The following is a 19,441-nucleotide window of genomic DNA, read 5'->3' as shown; positions in this document are numbered from 1 at the left end:
AGCGCCCTAACTGAGACCAGCCCTACCTACATACGTTCTGGTTCAGATCAGGTGAGTAGGGAGGGTATTTCAATTCAGTTATTTGTTTACTGGCTAAAAACTCACTCACAGACAGTGCCATGTGAGCTGGTGCTTTGTCGTGATGCAAGAGGCATGAGTTGTTGGCAAAATGTTCAGGTCGTTTTCGTCTAACTTTTTCACGCAGCCTTTTCAGCACTTCCAAATAGTAACCTTGGTTGACTGTTTGCTCAGTTGATATAAATTCATAATGAATTTAAAAAAAAAGGTTAGCAACATTGCTTTGACTCTTGATTTGGATTGACGGAACTTTTTTGGTTGTGAAGAATTGGCTGACTTCCATTGTGCAGTTTGACGCTTTGTTTAAGGGTCGTATCGGTACACCCATGTTTCATCACCAGTGATAACAAGGCCCAAAACATCATCTTGCTTCTCCAAAAGGTCTTGGCAAACTTTGACTCTCCTTTGTTTTTTGTTCATCGGCAAGCTCCTTCGGGAGTATTTTTGCACACACCTTTCTCATGCCAAGATTTTCAGTTAAGATTGTTCTGTTTCTCTATCGATGTTTACTTGGTCTGAAATGCTTTTCATTATCAGCCGATGATTTTGATGCACAATTTGACAAATGTTAGCAAATATATTTATCAGTTCTACTCTTTACTGGCCACCCTAACCTCTCTTCATCAGTGACGCTTTCTCTCCCCTTAGAAAAATGTTTAATCCATTTGTACACTGCCATTTTCTTCATGGCATTATCCCCATAAAGTTGGACTAAGGTGTTCCTGATTTCACTTCCAATCTTACCAAGTTTAACAAGAAATTTAATGTTTGTTCGTTGCTCTAATTCATGCTCTGACAGCACACAAAAACATGCAACAACAATAATCAATGCCACGCAGCAAGACAACTCCATACGTCAACACGAACACAGCTGTGAGACACTGATATACCAAGGTAATGAAACATTGCCATGCTGTTTTGTACAGTGCTGCCAACGTAAGCGCATGGTGGCAAATTCATGAACTTAATTGTCAGATCTCATATAAGATACCCAAAGCCTGAAGGCGATTGGAGTGGTATATATTCAGGTACAGTAGGTATTTTTCAGGTCCTGGAGGGATCACATTTACAAAAAAAAAAAAAAAAAAAATTATAAAACTGGGTTTATTTGGAGAGAATGTACTTATAGAGTTTTACATAGGGCTTATTTTTCCCAAATTCAAGCTTTACATGCGGGTTTAATTAATACTTCAATTTGTATTGAATGTGATAAAGATCCTAGCACATTATCTCATGCTTTTTGGTTATGTCCTTTAATAAAATCATTTTGATCTGCTATCCTATTATTTTTAGGTTCATTATGGGGTAATCAGGTAGTGGGTTGTCCTAAGGGAATAATTTTTGGTAAACCAGCAGCTTGTGGGGTTTTTGGCCAAAGGAAATGTCTTTTATTTCAAAAAGCATGTATGATTGGACATAAATGTATTATGCAATTTTGGCTACATAAAGAACCTCCAAGTTTCTGGCATTGGAGGAATCAATTACATCGTTTATTTGTATTTGAGAATTTGGAAGTTCAACGTTCGCCTAGAAAATATCTGTGCTGGGAGCTGTTCTTTTCAGCACCACAATCCACTCACGGTGAGTGGACAAACTCCCAGCAGCATTTGCAGCTGTTTTGCAAATTAGCTCTTCACTACCATGCCTCAGAATCTCTCAATGAGCTCCACTGTTCGGGCTCCCTCCACTGGCCTGGGAGAGGAACTTCACCCTATCACATATCCATTGTTGTTCTTTATAATCTATTTATTTTAAAGTACCGTATTTGCCGGCGTATAGGACGACTGGGCGTATAAGACGACCCCCCAACTTTTAGTTAAAAAATAGAGTTTTGTGTTATACTCGCCGTATAAGACGACCCCTTCTTCCGCACACCTTCTCTACCGCCCCGGGTGCAGCACAGCCGGCCAGGTTCCCTTACTTTTGTGGCACTTCCCCGACCGACCGACAACAGCCCCGGTCCGACAAACCTCCCTGCCCTTAACCGCGAATCTAAATTACCTTCTTACAGCTGCTGTAAGAAGGTATTTAGATTCGCGGCTACAGGGCAGGGAGGATTGTCGGACCCGGGCTGTTATCGGTCGGTCGGGGAAGTGCCACAAAAGTAAGGGAACCTGGCCGGCTGTGCTGCAACCGGGGCGGGGCGGCCGCCCCTCTCTCTTGGTACCGCGAGGCTACTCTCCTTCTCCTTACCTGCCATGCCTGCAGCACAGAGCCGAACGGAAGTCTTCCCGACGTCAGCGCTGACGTCGGAGGGAGGGAGGGCTTTGTTTAAGCTTTGTTTAAGCCCTCCCTCCCCTCCGACGTCAGCGCTGACGTCGGGAAGACTTCCGTTCGGCTCTGTGCTGCAAGCAGAGAAGGTAGGGAGAAGAAGAGCCGCGCGACTGAGTACATCCAGCCCCGCAAGTAAGGGCATGTAAACTGTACCCGGCGTATAAGACGACCCCCGACTTTGGGGAGGATTTTAAGGTACTAAAAAGTCGTCTTATACGCCGGCAAATACGGTATTTACACTGTTCCCTCTAAGCTGAGCAGGAGTCCTCCACCCACAGTCTCACCAATAGAGGGTGCTGTTTTACTGTCACATTTTTCAATTGTGAGGGACAGGCAAGTTCTGCAGGACTCCAGGGAACATACCTGTCCTTAGCGACTGAAAATATTCCACCCCCTAGTGGTAGCAATGCAGCTGGAGGACACCTGCTCAGCTTAGAGCCATCCACAGATCTAGGAGAAGAACAATAGCAACATACATAATAGCAACAAAATAATACATAGAAAAAAAGTACAGCAAATCTAAAAAAACATCATTAAAACATATCACAAACCCTGGAGTAAAAACAAACAAAAAAAAGATATTTCTTTTTTTTTCTGTAACATATTTAATTTTCCCCTTCTTTCCCTATTCTTTTAATCTTCCCCCTTCCTATCCTTACAAACAGAAGAAAGGAAACTGAACTCACACGAAAAAGCGCTCAAACAGCAGTTTTCAACCCTTTCCTGAATTGCCAGAAAGTAAAGGATGGATGTAACATCAGCAGTAATGCAATCCAAGCCAACGGGCCCTGGACAGAGAACATAGACTTAGATCAGGGTGTCAAAGTATCTCCTCGAGGGCCGCAATCCAGTCAAGTTTTCAGGATTTCCCCAATGAATATGCATGATATCTATTAGCATACAATGAAAGCAATGCATGCAAACAGATCGTATGCATATTCACGGGAGAAATCCTGAAAACCCGACTGGATTGCGACCCTTGAGGAGGGACTTTGACACCCCTGACTTAGATAATTCAGCCATCTCTCACCATCACTACCCTCCCACCCTACTTTAACCATATCAATCACTTGCCATTTCAAATCATCCACCAAGTGATTCTTTTCCAGCCAATGTGTTACAATTCCAGCCTGCATATTTTCAGTCACTACAGTATAATCTTGTTAGAACAGACTCAAAGGGGAGGAGGGCTAGGTTTTGGAAAGGCTAAGAGGACAAGCCCTGCCTTGGACAGAGAGGGAAGATCAAGTGAGCAAGTTAGAGCTGGACAAACAGGTTTTTATTTTCTGAGAGTTACCCACTTGAGACAGGACTGGTCAATGCAGGATGTTGTCCCCATGTGCCAAGTTTTGAGGAGGGAGGAATGTGATAGGGTGAAGTTCCTCTCCCAAGCCAGTAGAGGGAGACCAAGCAGAGAAGCTCATTGAGAGGGCATGAGCCATAGTAGTGAATAGCTAATTTGCATAAGAGCCACAAATGCTGCTGGGAGCTGTCCACTCATCCTGAGTGGATTGTGGTGCTGAAAAGAACAGTTTCCAGCACAAAGAGCTCAGGAAGCAAGTAGCTCCTTCAGAAGCTAGGCGAGCCTCAGGAGAAGAAAGGACTCATGAGAGACCTGGAGGGGATGGAGTCCAGGGAGGAGGTCGGGAAGACCTGGTCATGGAGTTATAAAGGAAAGCACAGTTACTTACCGTAACAGGTGTTATCCAGGGACAGCAGGCAGATATTCTTGACTGATGGGTGACGGCACCGATGGAGCCCCGGTACGGACAATTTTAGAGTGATTGCACTCTAAGAACTTGGAAAGTTCTAGTAGGCCGCACCGCGCACGCGCCTTCCCGCCCGACAGAGGTGCGCGGTCCCCAGTTAGGATAAGCCAGCTAAGAAGCCAACCCGGGGAGGTGGGTGGAACGCAAGAATATCTGCCTGCTATCCCTGGATAACACCTGTTATGGTAAGTAACTGTGCTTTATCCCAGGACAAGCAGGCAGCATATTCTTGACTGATGGGTGACCTCCAAGCTAACAAAAAGAGGGATGGAGGGAAGGTTGACCATTAGGAAAACAAATTTTGCAAAACAGATTGACCGAAGTGTCCATCCCGTCTGGAGAATGCATCCAGACAATAGTGAGATGTAAAAGTATGAACTGAGGACCAAGTAGCAGCCTTGCAGATTTCCTCAATAGGAGTGGAACGGAGGAAAGCTACAAATGCTGCCATAGCTCGAACTCTATGGGCCTTGACAGAACCTTCCAGTGTCAGTCCGGTCTGAGCATAACAGAATGAAATGCACGCTGCAAGCCAATTAGACAACGTACGTTTAGAAACGGGACGTCCCAATTTATTCGGATCAAAGGACAGAAAGAGTTGGGGAGTTGATCTGTGGGGCTTAGTACGCTCTAAATAGTAAGCTAGAGCCCGCTTACAGTCCAAAGTATGCAGAGCCTGTTCTCCAGAATGAGAGTGAGGTTTCAGAAAGAAGACAGGCAGAACAATGGATTGGTTGAGATGGAATTCAGAGACAACCTTAGGGAGAAACTTTGGATGTGTACGCAGAACCACCTTGTCATGATGAAAGATTGTAAAAGGTGGATCCGCAACTAGTGCATGTAGCTCACTGACCCTCCTGGCAGAGGTTAAAGCAATAAGGAAGACCACTTTCCAAGTGAGAAACTTGAAAGGAGTCGTAGCCAAAGGTTCAAACGGAGGCTTCATTAAGGCGGAGAGAGCCACATTGAGATCCCAGACTACAGGGGGTGCTTTAAGAGGTGGTTTCACATTGAAAAGACCCCGCATGAATCTGGAAACCAAGGGATGAGCTGAAAGGAGTTTCCCATGAACTGGCTCATGAAAAGCAGCAATAGCGCTGAGGTGGACTCTGATGGAAGTAGACTTGAGACCAGAGTCAGACAAAGAAAGAAGGTAATCCAACAAGGTCTCCACTGCAATCCAAAAAAGCGACTGACCAGTCACTTACTTGTCAAATCTCTTTTTTTTTTAAATTTAAATAAATTTTTATTTTGAAATAGGTATACAAGATAAAAGGCACAATACTCTGGGAACAAATACAACCATAAACCAAAACACACGATTAAAGAGTCTACCGCGATAGACAACATTGTAGATAACTGCGGTAGACTCCCCAATACTCCCCAATGTTGTCTATTGGGGTTGTCTACTATTTGTGTAACTAGATGGCAAATACGCTTATTACGTATGGGGTTAGCAGCGATTAGAAGTCTTATAGCTGCTTATTGGAAACAGTCCCTAGTACCAGATGATCTTGAATGGAGAGTGAAATTCTCAATGATTGGGAAGATGGAAATCTATGTAGCTAAGCGTCGAGGACATTATCAGCAATCAGCATTCCATACAAACTTGGACTGTTATTACTAAGAAATTGAATCTATTGAATTCATAATACTATGATGAGATCTAGTTCTTAACAAACATCTGATATTAGGGTGGGAGGAGGGATTTGAGTTAAATGTATGAGTATATTTATTAATACAGTATTATTGTGGATGTTCACATATTGTCAAAGTGGATTTTTCTATTTTGTATGTTTTAATTATGTTTAAATTTCAATAAAGCAAATTTAAGTTAAAAAAGAAAGTCTACCGCGTGGTGTCTTTGCAGAGACAAATGGGCCCAACCAAGCAATAACGCCCCCCCCCCCAGTTCACCCCCCTCCCCCCGCCCCCAAGCACTCCAGTGTCAAAAATTCAAGAGGGCACTTTGGGCGCCATGGGACAAACTATCCCAGACTGGAGCCCAAATAGCCCAGAATTTCCTCCAACGGCCAGGGCCACAATTCTTAACATCCAAATATTCATACTTTAACACGGTAAACAATTCATTTTTCCACATGGTAAGGGTAGGTATCTCTGCTTGCCGCCAAAGCAAAAGTATACATTTTTGAGCCAATAACGAAGCTTTTTTCAGCAATAAGGAATTACCCTTCGAAAATCCCAAAGGAGAATTGAGAGAAAAAGCAGAACATCTACCCTCAAGGGAACTCTACTCCTCATGATCGTCTGTAGATGAAGACCAACAAATGACAAACCTTTTTTTTTTTTTATAATGGGCACAATATCTGTCCCACTAGATAAAAAAAAAGCATCCCTCCTCCCGCCAATGACGACCCTCCCCAATGAAGGGACCACAAACCTCCCTTCCTTCGCGTCAGCAAAAATGGCCTTTCCGTATTGCGGCTGTGGGGGGATGGGGCAGGGGGAGTCGCATTGGCAGGAGGGAGTGCGCTTCCTTCCTGCCAATTTTCTTTTGCGGTGGGAGGAAATGAGTATTCCTCCTGCCGTTTTCACTGGTGTGGGGTGGAGGGGGGAGGCGGTTCATGGTGCCTTCATTGGGCAGGGTCATGATCAGCAGGGGGTGGGCTTTTTTTTTTGTTTGTTTTTTTAATGGGGCAGATATTGTACATGTGTAACACGCACAGCATCTGTGCCCATTTAAAAAAAAAACCAAAGGTTTCCTAAACGGCTGAGTGGCAAGAAACTGCTTTTGGAGCTTTCCCTGCCTCTCAGCTGTTCAGATTTCCCCTGCCGGCTCTGTGCATGTGTGAGAGTCGCTCTCACTGCAGTCAATAGGACAACAGAGTCGGGGATTACGAGGAACCTCCGCATGAATTGTTTGCATGCAAACGTTGTAGTGCGTCAATAGCTCTTTCTGAATTGGCCCAAAAATTGGATCTGTGCAGGCCCACACGGCCCTGAGTTCCAAAGGCCCTGAGTGCCAAAAGTCAATTACCATAATACCAACCTCTGCAGCTGTTGCCAAAACTTGAAAACTACATCCTGTAAAGTTCCAGGCCAAATGTATAGAGAGATGCACAAATAATAAATAACCTGTGTGCAAAACAAAATTTAATGGTGCTTAAACTGTGATTAAATGAATACATTGTTTTGCACACAGGTTGTTTTTTGGCGTCTCTGTCTATATATTTTTGTGGTGCACTTAGGGCTCCTTTCGCGAAGGCGCGTTAGCGGTTTAACACGCATAATAGCACGCGCTATACTGCCGGCCGCGCTAGCCACTACCGCCTCCTCTTGAGCAGGCGGTAGTTTTCCAGCTAGTGTGGGGGTTAGCGTGCGATTAAAAGTCGCACATGATAAAGCCGCAAACGCGGATTCATAAAAGGAGCCCTTAGAAATAAACTATTTTAAAATAAGCAAGAAACGAAGCACTTATCTTAGATACTTTTCTGCTGTAGCAACCCAGGGACGTCGAACTTAAAGGCGTTATTATTGTGCCGGAACAGAATACACAGTTGCTGCTCTGTGACAACTAAATAAGAAACGGCCACAGCAGAAAAAAATCCAAGATAAGTGCTTCTGTTCTTGCTTATTTTGAAATAGTTTATTGCAGCACAAAATATATATAGACAGAGATGCACAGGGGTGCCCTATGATGGAGTGCGTCATGGAGTAGATTCTGCTCCAGGCAAAAGTCTCTAAGAAGACAAGCATAGAACTTCCCCTAAGCGGAGGATGTCTGTCGCATAAGACTACACACTGAGGATACCCTTTCACCATTAATATTATTATTTGTGCATTTCTCTATACACTTGGCTTGCAAAAACTGAGCAGTTTTTCCTATAATAAAAAGGAACTTTACAGGATAGATTGACAGAGGCTGTACCATGCAACCACAAATCAACAAAGTAATAAAAGCAACTTTTTCAACTTTTCAACTTTTTCAATTTTTCTTGTCTACATCACCCAGCAACTATTTCTTTGGCATTTGAAACTACCAACACCTCTTTTGGGTTCCTTGAAAAAGACCCTCGAAACATGGTCCATGTCGGGACCTACTAACACCCCTTCAAGTTAAGTAGGAATTGTTTTTCCTTTTATTGCCACTGAAAAATACTTTTATTATTTGAGAAACACCTTAATATTACTAGCATTATAGTCATAAACAGTGATGGGACGGTGGGTTCGGCTATAGGAGCCACGGCTCTTGGTCAGATTACACATATCTGAGTGTATGTATAAAAGCATTTACTTTATTGTATTTGAATTTCATCTAACTTCTTTTTTGGACATTTACTCTGAGAAGTCTTGGTTCTAGTGTTATATGAGAAACCTAAGACAAATCCGAAAATTCTTCGACAGGAAACAATTCCAACTTTTGGTACAATCTCTTATCCTTGGACTAATAGACTACTGCAACATACTATACCTCCCCTGCCCAGCGACCATGATAAAGCAATTACAAACAATACAAAATACAGCCATAAGACTCATCTACTCATTGAAAAAATATGACCAGATCACAGAAGCATACTACGACTCACATTGGCTCCCAATACAAGCATGAATACACTTCAAATTCTACTGCCTACTGTGGATTCCAATTTAAGTCTTTTGGATAAACGAGTAAATGTTATGGAGACTCAATGTAATACACTTCAAGCTGTTTCAGTATCTGCTGTTAAAGATTCTACGGTGATACATGCTAAAATAGAATCAATGGAAAATATGAATAGAGGGAAAAATCTACGCTTAGTCAATTTCCCAATAACTCATTTATTGTCACCTGAAATTCTATTGAGGAAGTTTTTTAAGGAAGTATTGGGATTGACTAATGCTGAGAATTTTCCAATAAATAACTATTATTATATTCCCTTTAAAAAAATAGAAACTGCCCAGGAGTGGACCATCTGGTCACTACTGAAGTAAATTTGACTGAATTTTTGGAAGATACTCAGGATGTGATTCAGAGTCGATCCACCCTGGTGATAACATGCATGAGTGAAATGGACAAGATGTTACTAATGAAACTTTACTTTAAAAACAGGTTAACGAAAATTTTGTGGGGATTTAGTTAGGATATTTCCGGATGTCTCTAGAACAACTCAACTCAGAAGAAAAGAATTTTTGAAGTTAAAAATTAGAGTTTTGGCTCTAGAGGCATCCTTTTACCTGAAATTTCCTTGTAAATGCATAGTTAAGTTACAAGACATTGAGTATGTTTTTTGGGACCCCATACAATTACAGCAATTTTTAGTAGCGAGAGAACAGAAATGATTTTTGTTTCATCAGAAGAGAATAAGAGGAGAAATTAGAATCCCTATTAGTAAGGAATGATTCAAGGTTCATTGGGACGAACGGAGAATCCTTATCCTTAATCTTTTCCTTTAAATTTGTTTATTTAGATTATGTAACATGTTTCCCCATAATGTGGGCTTTAAAAGAATTTTGTAAGAATGAATGATTATGGAATTGTTTTCAGAGATGTTTTCTTTTTTTCCTTGAAATAATTGGATATTGTAAATGTATTCAAAAGTATAAATATATTAAAAAAAAAAAAAATTCTACTGCCTACTATTCAAGGCTATTAATGGAGAAAGCCCAACCTACTGGAACAACCGACTAACTCAATCCACCTCAACCCGGCACAGGAGAACCCACTCACTGTTCACACACCCACCAACCAAAAATGTCAAATGAAGAAAACTATATGACAAACTAATGGCCACCAAAGCAGCCAAACTAGACAGACAAATCACCAATCTGCTATCTTTGACCACAGACTACAAAACCTTCAAAAAAGAAACTAAAACCCTACTCTTCAAAAAATACATAAAACCTATTTAATACGACCAGTTCCTTCCCAAACTCCACTTACCCATTCTCTACCCATATCTAATCTAATATGTTTCTAATTATCCAACAGGCATCACCTTAAGTTCTCGACAATCCTTATGTAATTCCTACGACAATTCATATGTAATGTTATAATTCTTGTAACATCCTGACAACTCCTATGTAATCCGCCTTGAACCGCAAGGTAATGGCAGAATAGAAATCACTAATGTAATGTAATGCAATGATATTAGTATTTATCTAGTTCCTATTTCGGTTTTAATTTTCGAGTGAGAAAATCTGAAAATTACAACATAGGATTGGCCACAGTGAACAATTACTTATTACAATGAGCAAGAGCAGGCCAAGAAATCTCAAGGACTTCTGGAGAGAGTGTGAAAGGTTCTGCTCAAAATCTTCATACCTCATTATCAAGCTTGCTGATCAGGGCTCGCTCCTGACTGATGAGAGAATTACACTCCTCCTTGGTCTGTAGAAGGATTTTGAGATCTATAACATTGTTGTGGTCTAGTTGGATATTTCTAGGGCACTTCAAAATGTTTACGTTTAGGGCTATTTCATCGTGCTCATTTTGCAATAAAGATAGCTCATCACTGTTAAAAAAAAAAAAAAAAGAAATAGAAATCATGCTGAAACAAAATAGAAAATATTTTAGCTTTGATACACACATTGGGACATGATCAGGGCTGGATTTAAGATTTCAGCAGCCACAGGTGGGACAGAAAGGTGAGAGCAGAGATCTTCCTTTTGGAGGTTGGGTGGCCAAGGCCCCCTCCCCCCAAAGACTGGAAAGAAGATGGGGATGGGCCAGAGTGCCTCGATGGCGGTGCCCTTTGGAAAATCTGGACCCCCCTAGCCCTGCCCTGTTATGCCCACTCCGCCCCCAAGCCTGCCCTAGCCCCGCCCCCACTGCCCTGTCAGGCAGGGAGGAAGTCCACGCATTTCCAGGTGCCCTCCAGCTGTGGCCGCAAGATTAGTGTGCCACGGCATTAAAAGGTTTATAGAATAGTGCTTATGCCGGAGAATCACACCTAACTGTGGGATGTCTATTTGCACCAACTGAAACATGGTGCAAATCCTCACACCTATAATTACGCATGTAAATTCTAGGAATACTTACAATTACGCATGTAAATTCTAGGAACACTTACAATTACGCATGTAAATTCTAGGAATAAAGTCCATAGGTACTTTTTATTCATGGACTTTGCAAAGGAAACACATACATACATTCACTTTGAAACCTGGCGTGAGGACCAAGCACCTGCCTACATTTGCACTTCACTTTTGATTAAATTGTAAGCTCTATTGAGCAGGGATTGTCTTGTACATGTTTAATGCACAGTGCTGCGTCCAGATAAACATCTCACCAGAACTCCCTTTCAGGTTATGATGAGCCCCCCAAACCCACTCTACCCATCTGTTTGCAACCCCAATAGCCTTATGGCTGCAGGTGGCACCTATATGGCAGCAGAGTAGGGTTTTGGAGGGTGCACATGTTCCACCATGAATGTAGTGGTTAGAGTAGCTTATGGGCCTGGGTCCTCCTCTCTATGGTTCACTAGCCCACCCACCAGGCTACTTAAGACACTGGTGTGCAGCTCTATTAGGCTTTCCTATACTAGGTGCTAATGTTCTAGAGACAGGTATGTGCGTCTGTATTTTGATCTCTGTGGGTGTGAGGGGGGTCAGTGAGCACTGGGGGAGTGTGGGGGTGTCTTACCTTGATGCATGCAGTGGTCCTCTGGTCAGTTTGGGCACCTTTGTGGCACTTAGATCCTTCTAAAACAAGTCTAGTTCCAAACGTATAAGTTCCATCAAGGATGTCTTGCCGAATGTTTGATTATCGCTGCAAGATGTCCAGGTCTAACCCACCCTTGAGGCTGCCCAAAGCCCGCTCATAACATGCCTCCACCACGCCCATCTCGTGCTCTGAACGTACAGAGGCTGGAACACCTTGCTAGACGTACAGAAAGCACAGTTACTTACCGTAACAGGTGTTATCCAAGGACAGCAGGCAGATATTCTTGACTGATGGGTGACGGCACCGACGGAGCCCCGGTACGGACAATTTTAGAGTGATTGCACTCTAAGAACTTTAGAAAGTTCTAGCTAGGCCGCACCGCGCGTGCGCGAGTGCCTTCCCGCCCGACAGAGGCGCGCGGTCCCCAGTTAAGATAAGCCAGCTAAGAAGCCAACCCGGGGAGGTGGGTGGGATGCAAGAATATCTGCCTGCTGTCCCTGGATAACACCTGTTACGGTAAGTAACTGTGCTTTATCCCAGGACAAGCAGGCAGCATATTCTTGACTGATGGGTGACCTCAAAGCTAACAAAAAGAGGGATGGAGGGAAGGTTGGCTATTAAGAAAACAAATTTTGTAAAACAGATTGGCCGAAGTGTCCATCCCGTCTGGAGAATGCATCCAGACAATAATGCGATGTGAAAGTATGAACTGAGGACCAAGTAGCAGCCTTGCAGATTTCCTCAATGGAAGTTGAACGGAGGAAAGCTACAGACGCTGCCATAGCTCTAACCTTGTGGCCCGTGACAGAACCTTCCAGTGTCAGGCCCGACTGAGCATAACAAAATGAAACGCAAGCAGCAAGCCAATTGGATAGGGTGCGTTTAGATACAGGATGACCCAACTTGTTAGGATCAAATGACAAAAACAGTTGAGGAGATGATCTGTGAGGTTTGGTGCGTTCAAGATAGTAAGCCAGAGCACGTTTACAGTCCAAGGTATGCAAAACCTGTTCACCTGGATGAGAATGAGGCTTTGGAAAAAAAACAGGTAGGACGGTGGACTGATTAAGATGAAAGTCAGACACAACCTTAGGGAGAAACTTTGGATGTGTACGTAGTACCACCTTATCATGGTGAAAAACAGTGAAAGGTGGATCAGCCACTAGTGCATGCAACTCACTGACCCTCCTGGCAGAAGTGAGAGCTATGAGGAAGACCACTTTCCAAGTGAGAAATTTGAAATGTGCTGTGGCCAAAGGTTCAAAAGGAGGCTTCATTAAAGCGGAAAGAACCACATTGAGATCCCAAACCACAGGAGGGGGCTTGAGAGGTGGTTTCACATTGAAAAGGCCCCTCATAAATCTAGAAACTAAAGGATGAGCCGAGAGGGGTTTTCCATGAACCGGCTCATGAAAAGCAGCAATGGCACTAAGATGAACTCTGATAGAAGTAGATTTAAGGCCAGAGTCAGACAAGGAAAGAAGATAGTCCAACACCAGTCCCACTGCTAGAGACATGGGATTATGGTGATGTAAGAGGAACCAGGAAGAAAATCGAGACCACTTCTGTTGATAACGCTGAAGAGTGGCCGGTTTCCTGGAAGCATCAATGATAGAACGGACAGGCTGAGAAAGGAGAGAATGAGCCAAAGTCAGCCCGAGAGAAACCAAGCTGTCAGGTGCAGAGACTGCAGGTTGGGATGCAGAAGGGACTGTTGATGCTGAGTAAGCAGAGAAGGAAACAGTGGAAGAGGTATGGGTTCCCTGGAACTGAGTTGAAGTAGAAGGGAGAACCAATGTTGCCTGGGCCACCGTGGAGCGATGAGAATCATGGTGGCTCGTTCCCTCTTGAGCTTGAACAATGTCCGCAGCATGAGCGGTAGAGGGGGAAATGCATATAGGAAGAGACTGGTCCAATCCAGGAGAAATGCATCGGGCGCCAGACGGTGAGGAGAGTAGAGTCTGGAGCAAAACAGGGGCAGCTGATGGTTGTGGGGAGCTGCAAAAAGGTCCACTTGGGGAGTGCCCCATTGAGCGAAAATAGACTGAAGAGTCGAGGGATGGAGAGTCCATTCGTGAGGTTGGAGAATTCTGCTGAGATTGTCCGCTAAGGAATTCTGTTCCCCTTGAATGTAGACAGCCTTCAGGAATAAGTGACGAGCTGTCACCCAAGACCAAATCCGTTGGGCTTCCTGACACAACAGGCGAGAGCCCGTTCCTCCCTCTTTGTTGATATAGTACATTGCAACTTGATTGTCTGTGCAAATGAGTAGTACTTGAGGAAAGAGAAGATGTTGAAATGCCTTGAGGGCATAAAACATCGCTCGGTGTTCCAGGAAATTGATGTGGTGTTTCTTTTCCTGGGCAGTCCAAAACCCCTGAGTTCGGAACTCGTTCAAGTGAGCTCCCCAGGTGTAGGGGGAGGAATCTGTGGTGATGACTAGTTGATGCGGAGGTAGATGGAACAGCAGACCTCTGGATAGATTTGAAGATGTCAACCACCAAAGAAGTGACTGTCGAAGAGACAAGGTCACAGATATGTGTTGCGAACAAGGATCCGTTGCCTGGGATCATTGGTTCGCTAAGGTCCATTGAGGAGTACGCAGGTGGAGACGTGCGAAGGGGGTGACATGTACTGTCGAAGCCATGTGCCCCAATAGCACCATCATGTGATTCGCAGAAATGGTAATCTGGTGAAACACCTGTCGACAGAGATGAAGGATGGTCTGAAGGCGGTCGGATGGAAGAAACGCCTGCATCAGAACAGTGTCCAGAATGGCTCCAATGAATTGAAGTCGCTGGGTTGGAATGAGGTGCGACTTGGGTAGACTGATTTCGAAACCCAACAGTCAAAGGAAGTGAATGGTCTGGTTGGTGGCCAGCAGAACCGCCTGAGGAGAATGAGCCTTGATCAACCAGTCGTCCAAGTAAGGGAAAACCTGAAAATTGTGAGAGCGGAGATAGGCCGCTACTACAATCAGGCACTTGTTGAATACCCTGGGAGAGGAGGCCAGACCGAAGGGTAGCACCTTGTACTAATAATGGTTTTGATTGATGAGAAAGCGTAGATATTGCCTGGATGCCAGATGGATAGGAATATGTGTGTAAGCCTCTTTCAGATCGAGGGAGCATAGCCAGTCGCCCTGAGAGATGAGAGGGTAGAGGGTGGCAAGAGAGAGCATTTTGAACTTCTCCTTGACCAAGCATTTGTTGAGATCTTTGAGATCTAATATAGGTCTGAGGTCTCCGGTCTTTTTGGGAACTAGAAAGTACTTGTTGAGATCTTTGAGATCTAATATAGGTCTGAGGTCTCCGGTCTTTTTGGGAACTAGAAAGTACCGGGAGTAAAATCCCTGACCTCTCTGATCTTGAGGAACTTCTTCAATGGCATTGAGAAGAAGGAGGGATTGAACCTCTTGAGCTAGAAGGAGGGACTGAGACTTGTTGGAAGCAGACTCTTTTGGCAGGCCTAACAGCGGAGGAGTCTGAAAATTGAGGGAGTAGCCGTGGGCTCTGATAGAGAGCACCCACTGGTCGGTGGTGATCACTTCCCATCGAGTTAGAAAGATGTTTAGTCGACCTCCTATAGGTTGCGGAAGAGGACATGAGGGAGGAAGACTGGCAATGCCCTGGAGAAGCGAGTCAAAAGGGCTGAGTCGGTTTAGGCTGAGCAACAGGCTTCATGGCAGGCGGCTGTTGTTGACGAGCCTATTGTTGTTGCTGCCTTTGCCTCCGAGGCTGAGGAGGATGAGGCTGAATCGGCCGAGCAGAAAAACGCCTCTGATAGGACATCTGCTGCCTGAAAGGACGAGGAGGAGGAGGTTTCTTTTTGTTTTTCAATAAAGTATCCCACCTCGTCTCATGAGCAGAAAGCTTCTGAGTGGTGGTATCCAGAGATTCACCAAACAGCTCATCACCCAGACAGGGAGCATTGGCAAGGCGGTCCTGGTGGTTCACATCAAGGTCTGAGACGCGAAGCCACGCCAATCGTCTCATCGCTACAGCCATAGCAGTAGCTCGAGAGGTCAGTTCAAAAGTGTCATAGATGAAACGGACCATAAACTTCCTGAGTTGCAAGAGACTGGCAGTGCATTGTTGAAAAGCAGAAAGCTTGCGGTCAGGAATATATTTCTGAAAAGTGGCCATCTGCTGGGTAAGATGTTTCAGGTAAAAGGAAAAGTGAAACGCATAGTTACCTGAACGGTTGGCCAACATAGTATTTTGGTAAAGTCGTTTACCAAATTTATCCATGGCCTTGCCTTCTCTGCCAGGAGGGACAGAGGCATATACACTAGAGCCTGCAGATTTTTTGAGGGTTGACTCCACCAGCAAAGATTCATGTGGAAGCTGAGGTTTGTCAAACCCTGGGATAGGAATAACTTTATAAAGTGATTCTAACTTCCTTGGAGCTCCTGGAATTGTGAGAGGAGTTTCCAAATTTTTATAAAAAGTTTCCCTTAATATATCATGAAGGGGTAACTTTAAAAATTCTTTGGGAGGTTGTTCAAAGTCCAAAGCCTCCAAGAATGCTTTTGACTTCTTAGAATCAGATTCCAAGGGAAGAGAAAGGGTGTCTGACATTTCCCTAAGAAATTTGGTGAAGGAAGAGTGCTCTGGCTTACTAGCAGGATCCTGCACCGACGGGTCAGCCTCATCCGATGAAAAATCCTCCTCGGTACCGAGGGGATCATCAGAGTCATCCCATAAATCAGGGTCCCGTACCGATGGGAGACGGCCCTAAGACAAAGGGGTAGAGGATTCGGTACGCCTGGTTTTGCGTACCGATTTGCCTGAACACATCGACACCGTACCCGGTGACTGTAAAACGGGACGGGCGTCAGTAAGCGGTACCGGATCAGAGGCCGAGTGAGCCGTACGTCGAAGAGACTTTGGCTCCGCCGATAAGACAGGCATAGAAATAGAAGAGGCAGATTTAAGCGGTGCCGATAACGTCGATGCCGATAACATAGGCTGGTCGACTATCGGTACCGCAGGCTCAGTGGATACCGACACCGGAAGGTTCGGAGTTAGCAGAGCCGGGAGCAGGTGTTGTAATTGCTCCTTAAGCTGGACCTGAAGGATGGATGCTATACGCTCATCCAGAGACGGTCCCGATGGCACCGGTACCACTATTTTCTTGCTCGGTACCTGCGGTGCCGCTCGACGCTCAGGCGAAGTCGATGCCGATGAAGAGGCAGTGACTTCTATGGGAGCGGAGCGTTTGCGGGGCCGGCGCGCAGTCTGCAGGACTTGGCTCACTGCTTGTTCGACTGGTGGGCCGAGAACAGAAGGGGATGGCTTCTTAGCCGGCTTACCTGAAGGGTGCGACACCGAAGAGACCTCTTGCGGTGTCGAAACCACCGGTGCCGATTTGGAGGAAGTCGCTGGAGTCGACGCCGGTGGAACTTCCATAGCGGTACCGAAAAGAATCCGCTGTTGAATTTGGCGGTTCTTCAAAGTTCTCTTTTGAAGAGAACTACAGAGGGTGCACGTTTCTGCCCTATGGTCCGAACCCAAACACTGAAGGCACCACTTGTGCGGGTCGGATTAAGAAATAGGGCGTGCACACCGCTAACACTTCTTAAAACCCGGAGAAGGGGGCATGAAGGGAAAAACGGCAGTAGCAAAATCGAAGCCCGAGGCTTCGATGGTGCCAACAGGCCCCGCCGGGGCCGACTGAAAAAAGTCGAAAAATAGACTTTTTTTTTTTTTTTAAAGAAAAATAACAAAAGAAGAAAAAGTGAATAAATTCACGAGAAAAATTACGCAAGCGGGAAGGCAAAAAAGAGAGTCCAACAACCGTTGGAAACACGCGTCTTCTTAGCTCCACGGAAACTAAGAAACTGGGGACCGCGCGCCTCTGTCGGGCGGGAAGGCACTCGCGCACGCGCGGTGCGGCCTAGCTAGAACTTTCTAAAGTTCTTAGAGTGCAATCACTCTAAAATTGTCCGTACTGGGGCTCCGTCGGTGCCGTCACCCATCAGTCAAGAATATGCTGCCTGCTTGTCCTGGGATAAAGACGGTTTTGATTATTGGCACTTGGACGTCCTGGCGATTAGGATGTCCAAGTGCCGATTTAGGAAGCTTTTTGGACGTCTATGTTTTTTTTTTTTATTATGAGCCTGATAGTTTTGGTTTCAATGCCTTACAGGGCTAAATTTAAAAATCTATGTTTGAATTTCAAAGTCCTCAGACAAAATGGGCCAGAATATTTACAGAATAAGTTAACCCTGTACACACCTCTGAGATCCTGTCAAGGAGCATTATTACCTGTATTTGTATCAAAAGAAATTGTATGATGTGATACCTCCAGTGAGCCTTCTCAGGAGTTGCCCCCATGCTCTGGAATTTGCTCCCAGAAGGACTACGTCTAATTCCAGACTACCTCTACTTCAAGAAGCAGGTAAAAGCCTGGCTGTACGCTATACACCAGTTAGTCTCAAACTCGCGGCTTGCCAGTATGTTTATCATAATCACAAAAGTAAAATAAATCCCAGGAGAGGTGTCCTATACCGAATCGGTCCTACACTAAACCCCGATTCTGTAACCGGCATCCATAGTACAGACGCCGGTTAGAGAATCGGGTTAAATTAGACGCGGCCGCTATACTTATGGCAGCAAGGGATCTCCCTGCTGCAATAAGTATAGCGGCCGCTGCTGCATGTCCCATCGCCGGCAGGAGGATGCCCAATCCTCCTGCCGGAACCCCCCTCCCCCCAAACTGGTAATCGCCGGCAGGAGGATGCCCAATCCTCCTGCCGGAAAGCCCGACGACCCGCCCCCCCAAAACTAACCTCCCTCCCCCAACTAACCTTTAAATGTTGATATCTAATCTAAGGCCTTCTAGAGCCTGGGCCAATCAGGCCTTAGATTTAGCGGGGATGGGCCGGGAAGGGGCGGGCCCGGCTCATTTCCACGAGGCGGGCCTGTCGGCTGGACGGCAGCAAGACCCATCCAGCCGACCAACATTTAAAGGTTAGTTGGGGGAGGGATGTTAGTTTGGGTTGGGTCGTCGGGCTTTCCGGCAGGAGGATTGGGCATCCTCCTGCTGGCAATTACCAGTTTGGGGGGAGGGGGCTCCAGGGGAGTTCCGGCAGGATGCTTGGGCATCCTCCTGCCGGCGATTACCAGTTTGGGGGGGAGGGGGGTTCTGGCAGGAGGATTGGGTATCCTCCTGCTGGCGATGGGACAGGCGGCCGCGGCCCCTATAGTTATTGCAGCAGGGAGATCCCTTGCTGCCATAAGTATAGCAGCCGCGTCTACTTACAATGTAGACCAGCATTTTGCTGGCCTACATTTTAAGCGTCTCTTCCTCTACTAGGGAGACGCGTAGGGCCGCCTAGGTTCACCTAAGGCCCGCCTAAGGCCCTAACTAAATCAGTTCCTTGTATCTTGTTTAACAGTCTTGAGTATAAACTCCCTTCTGTTTATCCCAATGGACTCTGTACCACCCATCTTGTTCCCATCTAATATCTGCATTTGGCCCTTCGGCTGTATGATAAGTTGTATTTTAGAAAAGCATTAATGTCATATTTATATTATTTGAATGTTCTGATGTGTACTTATTAGGTGTTTCATAAATATTATGCTGACATTGTATTATATTTCTCTTATTTGAATTTCAGTGCTGTTAAATATGTATATTTTTGATAATTTTATGTTCTATTATTATTAAGTTTCAGTTGAGATTTTGAGTTTACCTCATTCATTGTATTTAT

General features: G+C 45.0%; 1 protein-coding gene across 1 annotated transcript in view; it reads right to left on the bottom strand.

Annotated features, from left to right (window-relative positions):
• CCDC63 (coiled-coil domain containing 63) overlaps positions 1 to 19,441 on the bottom strand; it is a 133,991-nt gene that overhangs the window by 78,977 nt on the left and 35,573 nt on the right. Inside the window, exon 3 of the mRNA XM_033956196.1 lies at positions 10,384 to 10,573. Within this exon, the coding sequence (XP_033812087.1) occupies positions 10,384 to 10,573 (190 nt within the window). The remainder of the gene's footprint in view (positions 1 to 10,383; positions 10,574 to 19,441) is intronic.

The sequence above is a fragment of the Geotrypetes seraphini genome, chromosome 8 (genome assembly GCF_902459505.1).
Source record: "Geotrypetes seraphini chromosome 8, aGeoSer1.1, whole genome shotgun sequence".
NCBI lineage: Eukaryota > Metazoa > Chordata > Amphibia > Gymnophiona > Dermophiidae > Geotrypetes > Geotrypetes seraphini.
This window is presented reverse-complemented; position numbering and strand designations above follow the sequence as displayed.